The sequence below is a fragment of the Ciona intestinalis genome, unplaced genomic scaffold (genome assembly GCF_000224145.3).
Source record: "Ciona intestinalis unplaced genomic scaffold, KH HT000300.1, whole genome shotgun sequence".
Taxonomy (NCBI): Eukaryota; Metazoa; Chordata; class Ascidiacea; order Phlebobranchia; family Cionidae; genus Ciona; species Ciona intestinalis.
Window position 1 is genome coordinate 266 of NW_004190621.1, and position 11,401 is coordinate 11,666.

Genomic DNA, 11,401 nt, shown 5'->3' on the forward strand with positions numbered 1-11,401 from the left:
TTATGGTGGTAAACCTGGGTGGAACAATTAATATGGTCACATGCGTCGATTTTTTAATAATCTTTGTCAATTTTGGAATGCACCAAGTTTTTACGGGACAACGTGCGCGTTGATTATGACGTCATAGGCCATTAGGATTCGTGCGGCGCATTCATATTTTGTATGGGTCGTGAATTTGCAACATAAACTGGGCAGTGCGTTCTTCTGATTTGTGGTAAAATAAATGAATTTAGCCTTTAAGCAGACGGTAATAAACAAACTATATCTGTTCCAGAAGTAGCACTGCTGTATATTTACGATGTTTTCCTCAGCCAAGCAGTATAATTATTACGAAATGGTAGGGATTTACACATTGATTATTTGGTCATAATTTCTGCTTTTAATAAAAACTATGTGTGCTCTATAGTGTCTAAATTTTCATAAAAATTCAAAGCAAACAATGAACACTATGACATCACAATGTGATGATGTCATTCGCTTTGAAGCGTTGTTTCATTTCCCGCAATTTTTTTTGCATATTTTTTTATCGATTTTTATGTATCGATTTTTTGCGTTTGAATATTTGCTACTACCACCAAGATCTGCACCTACGGCTGCTCCACCCGGGCTCTTGTTTACTAAGTTAATGTTTTGTCCACTGACTATAATGGAATACTTTTTTTCGATCTGTAAATCAGTAGTTCCCAAACTGTGGAACGTGATTATTGTAAGCATTATTTGAATTCACATGTGGAGCGTTGACACTGCTATATTCCCTACTACAGTGGTTTCCAACTTTTTTAAATCGAGAAGTTGCTTTACGCGCGTACAAAGTATTTTTGCAAACATATCTATATATTTTGCTTAGGCGCAAACGTGATAAGGTAAATATCAAGCAACTACAGGCTAAATAAACAAAGAGACAATCGCTATTATGATGCAGTGAGTCCATGTGTGAAAACTTACTCTTTCTGAACAAAAATGCTGCTTGGCTGAGAAAAAAACGTAAGTATACAGCAGTGCTACTTCTAGAACATATTTAGGTTGTTTATTACCACCTGTTATCCTGTTTAATTTGCAAATTACATTTATTTTACACGCAAGTTTATGAAAGGCAGAAAGGCAAGTTTGTGTTGGGAGTGCCCGCAAAAAATAAGTATCCGTGCGGTTTCTAATTTCCCTATTTAAAATGAGTTGTTCACAAGCCTTTAGTAGTTTAGTGTGTAGGTGGTACGAGAACGCTGCATGAACCAAAAAGTGGTTTTCGAGTAGATAAAGTTTGGTAACAACTGCTCTAAATAGTGCACGCATGTACTCACGACCTGAAATAAAGAAATGTTCTATTTTTCTCCAATGTACCAGTACGCGTCCACATAAACATTTAAAAACAAATCCAAATTTTTTCCGACAGTTGTCTAAATCGAAAACACGTGCGTTCTGGCGGTAATAATTTGAAACAGTTTAGTTACAAATTACTAATTACTGAAACTATTAATTTGCGCTAGCATTTTCTTTCAATAAATAAACCCTACTAACAAGTTTTAACAGCGCTTTTTGGGTATAAGCCAACGATTTATCGTGTGGTCCAGATCGTAGCGCACGAATTAAAAACCTGCCAATCATGCTTCGTCTTTCTCGATTAAAACCGGAGTTTCGCGACAATTGTTGATTTTTACTTGCAAAACAATAGACACAATCCCCTTGTTGAACGTTTACGGGTAAAGACAACATTTTAAAAAACAACGAAGTAAAAACCAAAGTTATGCGCGTGTGCATTCACAGATGTTACTTCGGTATTTATTTTTATTTAACAATTTTTTTATCTGCAGCCTATGCAATACCGGTATTTTTTTGCCAGGTGACGTATGCTGTTCATTGTTGCGTAACATAAGTCAGGTATAGGGGCAACGTAAAATTCAGCAGGAGAATTCGGTAGCTAGCTAACGAGCCCAAGTGCAGCTGGATTCTTGTGTAATACTTTTTACTTTACAGTTTGTGAGCATTAAAACTGTCAATTAGCACATGTATGGAATGAGGCTGCACCCCAAATCAACGCCAGTGGAACAATTATTATGGTGGCAACAGCGTTTAGTCAACCTAGGTGGAACAATTATTACGGTGGAAAAATTACGGCAGTGGAACAATTATTATGGTGGCAACAGCGTATGGTAAACCTAGGTGGAACAATTATTACGGTGGAAAAATTACGGCAGTGGAACAATTATTATGGTGGCAACAGCGTATGGTAAACCTAGGTGGAACAATTATTACGGTGGAACAATTATTATGGCACCAACAGCGAATAGTAAACCTGGGTGGAAACAATTATTATCATGGAACAATTATTACAGTGGTACAATTATTATGGTAGCAACAGCGAATAGTAAACCTGGGTGGAAACAATTATTATAGTGGGTCTATACATTGTATTACTTATAGCAACTCACCTCCCAAAACAGCGACCCCCACACTACTACGTCGGGTGTTCATCGGGGCAATGGATCGCCACTCGTTGGTTTTCGGATCGTAAACTTCAGCTGTGTTTAGACCTGGGAACATAATATGACTCTACATACATGGTGTGTTATTTATATTTACATTATACAAGTGTGTAGCATTAACAAAAAAAAATTTAACAACAATTATTAAAAACAAGCTGGGGTAAAATCTATTTGAGAAAAAGTGTCGAATAAAGCGGGGCTGCTAAACCCAACATACAATATAATTAACTCGTATTTGGTTATATTATTAAATAAAAAGCTAAAACAACATACGTTATCATGGTTGAGAAATCAAACGCTATATGCAATAGTTGTTGATATAGTTACAATATAAACCAACCTACCTGACGATCCATCGAACCCCCCCACTGCATACAACATATTCTGCAAAACTGCCGCACCCAAAGTTGATCTTCTCGCTTCCATTGACGGCCCTGCTGTCCAACAATCCGTCATTGGGTCGTATTTATCTACTGTTCGTACGCGCAAAGAGCCGTTGAAGCCCCCCACTGCCCACACACAGCCCTGTGCATTGTAATGTATAGTAGTTACACCACTGTAATATAATAGTTACGCACATTCTGAATTTTTAGTAAATCTAGGGTGAAATTGTTTAAATTCAGTCACATAATTTACAATGCGTTTGTTAGTTGTCATAAAAATGTTCATCATAAAAGTGAAACACAGACACACCCACCTGAAACACAGACACACCCACCTGAAACATGGACACACCCACCTGAAACACAGACACACCCACCTGAAACACGGACACACCCACCTGAAACACGGACACACCCACCTGAAACACAGACACACCCACCTGAAACACGGACACACCCGCTCGACATCTCCGCGAGTTCATCTCGGAAACTTGCCGCCAACGATCCTCCTTGAAATCGTAACATTCAACAGATCGTATCGCTTTAGGGGCTTGCCCTCCAACCACCAGCATCGACTGTGGGGGTGAGGTTAAAGTTAAAGGCGTAATATACTGTGGGGGTGAGGTTAAAGTTAAAGACGTAATATACTGTGGGGGTGAGGTTAAAGTTAAGGTTGCGTGATGTACTGTGGGAGTGAGGTTAAAGTTAGGGTTGCACAATGTACTGCAGGGGTGAGGTTAAAGTTGGGGAGTTGCGTAATATATATAATAAGATTCCAAAGTTCAGTTGCATAATGCAAACTATTGAGTGTCATTGAAGAAACGTGGTTTAGCAATATTTGTGGTACACAATGTTTAATACACAATCCTTGGGCAAGACACTAACAGACATTGCTCCAACCCAGTGGGTAAGGCTTCAAGGTTAGATGATACCATTATATTGGGCCTATGTGACCTTGAGCAAGACATACACAGTAGCCATGAGTCAAGGGTGTACAGGCCAAATGCGGTCCAAAAAAAGTTGTGTGGCGCGCCTATATTTTTCACGGAAGTTTTTTAGTGTGACAATAAACATATATAGTAGTTTTCTTGAAAAATTTATGCCTTCGAACATTATGTTTCTGCAAGAAGATAAGATAACCCCCTTTTTAATATCATAAGATCAAAGACAAAAATAACTATTACTGATGCGTACAAGCCTATGTTAAATAAACGCACGACCCGCGGGCTCATTCAGTAATTTATACTTGGTCCTTCTGTGATAAAAATTGCATACCCGTGCCATAAGCCATACCTTGGGCATTCCTTTAGGTGTTCTTGGTCGTGTCCTTGATATTTTCATCATAGCTCGATGTTCGGGGCTTAGTAGATGATACTTCATCGCTTCTATGAGGAAGTCTTTACACAGATCGTTGTTTTTCACCAAGCTTTCCTGGTCAACTCTCTGTTTGGATGATCAAATACAGGTTGATACGGTTGAATTAACGAATGTAACTTATGTAGCCTAAAGTGGTTAGTCGTTATAACACGGTTGTTCTGTTTCATACACTTCGTGCCCGCTTACGAGTTACCACGTATGTAACTTATTTATTCTCGCATGGCGGGGTAACAACAGTCGTTATACACCTCGTGCTCACTTACGAGTTACCACGTATGTAACTGTGTGGGTGATTGTTATTTCTGTATGGCTGATAATTTGGACAACCCATTAGTGACCACTAGGTTGGAGCAATTGTCGTTAAGTGTCTTGCCCAAGGACACATACGCCCACAATGGTAGCAGTGCGACTAGCATGTTACCAGTTCTCCTGGTGCACCTTACATAAATACTTCATTATAACAACCAATATAACTACGTCATAACTTAAGTCCAACCACTGTTGGACCAACAATGCCGGCCAGTCGGCCACTAAGTTCTATCCTATAAAGGAAAGTATTACACTTGTTGTAAGTGGTATTGTGAAAAGAAGGTGCTTAACATGCGACTAGTGTGCCAGTGGTCCCAGTGTGCCTATTATAACTTGAGCATAAGCTTATAATGCTATAACCTATATTACTTTACAATACATTAACCCTCTCACCTCGACAAGGTAATCGCTTGGCATGAGAGGCAATCGAACATGTTCGAGTAATATCGGCATGTATTGTGATCTAGATACCAAGTCGCTTCTCACCCAACCTATTACTGCTTCAAACACCTGGGGAACAATACATGGTTTAATATGGTGGGGTCATATTTGAATAGAAGACTGACGATGACATTTAGAAATATATCTTTTTATATGACAAATTTAGACGAAATATATCTTTATTATATTATACAGTTGATTGGACTTGATTTTTGTCTGTTAGGTATTTCGTAGCACCAGAGTAACAAAGCGTAGACCAAAGTTTTTAACAAGTGTAGGTAAATATGGTAAATCAAATGTAGGTTATTTTATTGATGGAGGGTGGGGGGGCCACGGGTGTTAAGTGTCTCTGAAAGGGGCCACGGACCATGAATGGTTGGGAACTACAGATATTGAATACAAACTAATTAAAGTTACAACTTTGTATTGTACAATAACCATGTTATACAGTTAATGCAAATTTATACATTAAGATATAAAAGGCCATTTAAAATAACTAGACATGACAATTTTTAATATTACATTATGTTTGTGTTTGGCAGTAGTATAATAATAGTTAAGTAAACACCATTGAGGCATGAAGTTTGTGCTTACACTGCAGCACTGCACGGGCCAATGCAGACACACAATGTTGGCTGTAATTGACCGTTGAAACACGTGATGTGCCAACTATGTATATACATGGGGAATATGCTTGTATGTGCTTGCTTGTGTGTGTATACAACTCTGCGCTATTGAGATTGTATTGCGAGTCTAACATAATTTAAGGTATGTGCAAATAGTAAAATATCTTTGCATGCGATACATGTATTCCAGATTCAATATTTTGAAGTTATTTTTGTGAAAACCCTTTTGTTATTGGCTGGAACAGTGCTCTTCAACCTTTTTTGGGTTGGTGAACCCCTAAAGTTGTCGGGACGAATATTTTGATGCACCCTAGGGTGCACCGTGCACACTGATTGAAGAGCACTGGGCTGGAATACTAATATAATATTTTTAGACTAATCTATTTACAAATATGGGGCATATGCTTGCTGTGCGTGTGATGTATTCGATCTATCTATGCAACTTACGTCTCCATATTTATTTTTATGGCAATTTCATGCTGTATGTATGTGAGGGTTTACTGTGTGGCACAAAGACTTGATATTTTGGCGAGGTCTGGTCAATTCCAACATTCAATGGCAGCAAAACTAATATATAGTAGGATGGGGGAAGATGGGACACATTTTTATTCTATTTTCTCGTCTCATTTGGTAGTGAACAAAGAACATTCAAAGAATTATTAAACTGTATCCTCACGACTTCCATGAACCGTTGTTAATTGTTAAAAACACGATTAGGATATTTATATATTATGTACTAAAGGTGTCCAGTCTTTCCCCTCTACTATATATTATAACGTAGTAATTTGTATTTGAGTCATAGTTTAACAATATATGGGATATAATATGTGCAAGCATGGTACAAAGTTACCTTAATAAACACAGATACCATGTAATAGAGTAAAGACTTTATCAACTATATCGCAAACAAACAACTTGAGGATACACAGAATGAATCATTCACGTGATGCTTGCATGCGTCACTTGTGTGAAGCACAATCAGTGTATGTAACTTGTTTATCCTCGAATGGCGGGGCAACGACAGTCGTTATAACACGGGTGTTCTGTTTCACACACCTTGTGCCCGCTTACAAGTTACCACATATGTAACTTAGTCATCCTCGCATGGCAGGGCAACCACAGTCATCATAACACGGATGTTCTGTTTCATACACCTCATGCTCGCTTACAAGTTACCAGTTACCCTGTATGTAACTATGTGACTGCTTGTATTATACAATAATCAAGTTACCATTTCCTCAGAGGAGACGGACAGTTGGTCACTGTTGATTAATTCACAAACTTGTTGACAACTTAGGTTGTGAAACTCTTCGCCTCGAACTACATCGGTGAAGTGTTGCTCTGTGTATGTATGTATGGGGGTTAGGTGGTGTGGTAAGTAACTTATTATATTTGGCTTTAACAAACTAAAACAATGAATATTTAAAAATGAATATCTGTGTATCTAAACAATGGATATCTGTGTATATATATGGGGGGTGGGTCTTATGTATATGGGGGTTAGGTCGTGGGATGGTAACTTATTATACTTGGCTTTAATGAACTAAAACGATGGATATCTACGAACATAATAACGATATAATACATCATAATAAACCTAAAGTAAACGCTGTACAACCTAACTATACTGCAGTACCAACTAAACTAAGTGGTGACTGTGCGTACAACACGACAAAAGCATTAATTACTCGGCGCGGGCAGCAGGAATAAAAGTGCCGAATGCTATCGAAGCGAGACGAGGCAGCGAGTAAACTATTACCACAGTTGGTGTGTAATGTATATATATGGTTCGTTGTTGTAAATCTCACCATGCAAAAGATAGCACAGAAATAAAAGCGCGGCTTCATTTATTTTTTGGGTATCGAAGGTAATAAAAAATATGACAAATAATGAAAAGATAGAATATACTGACATACACAAAACGTGAAGGGCTTGAACAGCTTGCAAGTTTTACCTACACTTATTGTGTTTATCGTTTTTTAATATTTACCCGCAAATAATATAAAGTATTTACCTGTGAATGACCTTGCTTGTGTAAGGAGATCGGAACATGCGTGGATGTCGGCGAACTGTCGAATACCGAGGCAGTTGGAGGGGTGAAGTTGAGATTGAAGGAAACAACAACAAGACTCACGAACAAAGGTTAACTGTGGGGCAAGATGGTGTATTATGGTTGATTAGGTTGTTTTAATATAAATAAAGCACTATACAGTACAATCTGTATATACATACGAGTTTAAATATAAATGTAGAATAATAGTGATAATACTTCATTTATTTGACAAGAAGCCAGTATTGCGGGATAGGGCATGTGCAAAGGTTAACTGTGGGGCAAGATGGGTTTGTAACATTCTGTTACTTCTGCTACCAGGCATAATGTAATTAATCTTTTAGCGGCTCATCTGGTATAAAAAACTTAATGTGTTTCCTACTTTTCGTCTGCCATACGGCAAGACTTCATCAGGGAACGTAACGCAACATTACACGCACCATTTTTAACAGATGCGTCGCTAAAAGTTTATTTTGTTAAATCACGGACAATTTAATATAAGTTGTAACCTAAGGTCAGAGTACGTAAATTTCAAAGGATATGCTTGGTGATATTAAAGCGATTCGCCAGTTGTCACATTTTAATTGAAAGATAGGCTGATCATTGTAGCATCACTACGTTTGATATTATATGTTAATGCATTTATACTGGTTACTCATGGTTACCCTGTTTTCCCCGGGGTGAGCGCGCCTACCTTGCATACCCATGTTAGTCGCCTACACACACACACCTCAAGCAAACTTGCAGCAGGAAGTAAAGATTGTACGTTTTCCTCGGTCACTTGTATTTGTGCCGTATAAACATAATCAACCAACTGCAGCAAAGCTTTACCATCGATCCCGTTCAGTTTAACACGGTCGGCGCTACTTTCGCTCATCATGCCTGGAATATTAGGGTACAACAAGGATTACAATGTATGTAGTTATATGTATACAGGGTTTGAACACATTTGACAAGTTAATTACATAGGGAGTATAATAAGGATTATTATTTATTATAATGTATATATGTATAGGTACATAGGATTTTTTGTTTAAAATATATATATCGTCCAAATATATTTAACTGACATTTGTATAAGGATTATATTTACATCTATATTTGACTTGTATTGTAACCAATGTCACTCCCATGCCCACAGTCAAGCTGCTGAAACTATTGCAGTGTGTGGATAAGCAGACATGGCTTTTGGTTGTTTTGGTCATTTATATCCCTATGGGTGGGAACTTGAGTGACTTATCCATGGTAGCCACTCCCATGCCCACAGTCGAGTTGCTGAAGCTATTGCAGTGTGTGGATAAGCAGACATGACTTTTAGCTGGTTTGGTCATTTATATCCCTGTGGGTGGGAACTTGAGTGACTTATCCATGGTTGCCACTCCCATGCCCACAGTCGAGCTGCTGAAGCTATTGCAGTGTGTGGATAAGCAGGCATGACTTATGGTTGGTTTGGTCATTTTTATTCTCAACTTGAGTGACTTATCCATGGTTGCCACTCCCATGCCCTCAGTCAGATTAAAAGCCAATGCAGTGTGTGTATAGGGCAGAGTAAACAGAGAGAACTTTGTTTACAACTAGACACATAAATAGCTTTCTAATTGGTTTACAACGTGTGCTCATAACCTTTACAATATTACCCCATAATATGTTGCTATACAACATTGAAAAAGTCATAAACCTTGGCTCTTACTTACTATATATATATAACATGTTTTGCAGTACATTCATTATTTATATTATTGGATAAAATATTTTTAATCCACAGAAATTGTGTCATTAAGTTTTACATCTAGTCACGCCTATAGTGCTTTAATAAAGCTGGCATATATTATTGCTATTAACAGGAAAAGCTCTCTTTAACTTTTATTAACCATAAAATTTAGAATGATATTTAAGGTGTTTTAATGGACAGTTAATCTAAATTCTTCTTAAAATCCATTAAAAATATGAATGACAAACCAAGGAGATCATCTCTAAAACATAAGTATATTACAACACATATCATAGTCTGATTAGTCTCTAAAAATCTCCCAAACAAAACCATTAAACAAATCTATATTATGCACTGGGTCGTCAATGAATAAATAAATGTAACATATTTTTTGAGTGACGGGGAAATGACAGTCGTTATTACACAGATGTTCGGTTTCATACACCTCGTGCCTGCTTACAAGTTACCACGTATGTAATTTATTTATCCTCGCGTGGCGGGGCAACGACAGTCGTTATAACACAGGTGTTCAGTTTCATAACTCTTGCCTGCTTACAAGTTACCACATATGTAACTTATTTATTCTCGTATGGCGGGGCAACGTCAGTCGTTATAACATGGGTGTTCTATTTCATAACTCTTGCCTGCTTACAAGTTAGCACAGAAGTTTTGCAACTTTATTGGTGATTGTTTTTCTATATGGCTGACAATTTGGACAACCCATTAGCGTGATTATTATCAATGAAACAATTACTTTATAAACAAACCCACCATTAAACATAGCCATGAAGTAAGGCGACCCCGAAGCCATCACCAATCTATGCACCGGTATTTCCAGGTCACCAGCTACAAGTATGACATCACATAACACATTGCTCCTGTAATATGATGTAACAATGCATTAGGTTTGATTTTAAGAAGTTTGAAGTTGTTTTTGTTGTTTGGTTGGATTTTTAAAGTATAGTCACAAACAATCGCCAAAATTATAATTTACAGTTTTTCAACTTGGTATAGATCAACGGTTCGTAAAATTTCCATTGTCAGGCACTATGGAATATTTGCTGGGTAAAGGAAGCTGCTTGGCATAAATAAGACATAGGTTGTGAAGCCTTTGTTTTAAAGATGGTGGATTAATCTGCAGTATTGATCTTGTGGCATGCTCCTTGTTAACACAATATGTTAGTGTCATTAACAATTGATGATCAACAATCAAAGTTTTATGAACGAATAATGGTTTTAACCACAATTACATTTTTAAAACTCTCAATTTTAAAACCAAGATTTTACAAAAAGTTGAATGTTTGTTTTTAATCAGACCAACAACATTTTTAAAAATGTCAAAACGTACAAGATAGTTTTGTGCCGGCTGCTGGCACATAGAAGACTGTAAGAAGAAACAATTTAAAAAACCTTGATTGGTAAATAATAGCATTAAAGGTGACACATTGACGCAAAGCAGTTTTGTTGCATCAGTAACAAAACTTTATTAAAACACCTCGGTAATAAGTTCCTATATCGCCTTTGCGCCGCAAGTTAAGCAAACTTTTCCAATGTGCCAAAAGCAATATCATTACAGATTACGTATGAATGAATTAATACAACTTATTTATCCGTTCATGGGGGCATCGACAGTCGTTATAACATGGCCACATGAATGTTTTGTTTCATACACCTCGTGCCAGCTTGCGAGTTTTGTCGAGTTACCAGGTATATAACTGGGGGTGATTGGTTACCAGTAGTTAAGGGTTAGTGTTCAGAAGATAACGTAATGGGTAGGGATGTGCCGAGCCGAGCCCGAACTCAAAAGCTCGTGCCCGAGCGTCTCGTTTTTTGACGCTCGGCGCTCGGCTGAAAACTGGGCCGAGCGCCGAGCCTTATGCTATAATGTTGCACGCGAGAGCGAAAAATATTAAAAATGAAAAAATTGAAGCTACTAAGAGATAACGAGACTAGTCAGCGTAGCTTTCTCTTTAATTATTTTTTCGTTCGTTGTGAATTTGCTCTCTCGCAAGTAACGAATCGCA

At 37.7% G+C, this 11,401-nt stretch overlaps 1 protein-coding gene across 1 annotated transcript; it reads right to left on the reverse strand.

The window, feature by feature from the left end:
• Positions 1-2,231: 2,231 nt before the first annotated feature.
• LOC101242935 (kelch-like protein 2) lies at positions 2,232-10,291 on the reverse strand. The gene is made up of 10 exons (XM_018816559.2): positions 10,149-10,291; positions 8,397-8,548; positions 7,631-7,763; positions 6,848-6,957; positions 4,943-5,059; positions 4,157-4,306; positions 3,283-3,438; positions 2,825-3,005; positions 2,427-2,528; positions 2,232-2,290 (listed from the first exon to the last, which is right to left on the reverse strand). Exons 1-10 carry the CDS (start codon positions 10,186-10,188, stop codon positions 2,247-2,249), a joined length of 1,185 nt encoding a protein of 394 aa, XP_018672104.1. The 5' UTR covers positions 10,189-10,291; the 3' UTR covers positions 2,232-2,246.
• Positions 10,292-11,401: the final 1,110 nt, after the last annotated feature.

What these genes read in the sequence shown, in the direction of transcription:
- LOC101242935 (XM_018816559.2), bottom strand. Translation starts at nt 10,188, where the DNA reads ATGGCTTCGGGGTCGCCTTACTTCATGGCTATGTTTAATG. An exon ending in CAAGCGATTACCTTGTCGAG is followed by an intron (nt 4,307 to 4,942) that starts GTGAGAGGGTTA and finishes TCATCCAAACAG; the next exon opens with AGAGTTGACCAGGAAAGCTT. An exon ending in GGGGTTCGATGGATCGTCAG is followed by an intron (nt 2,529 to 2,824) that starts GTAGGTTGGTTT and finishes TTATGTTCCCAG; the next exon opens with GTCTAAACACAGCTGAAGTT.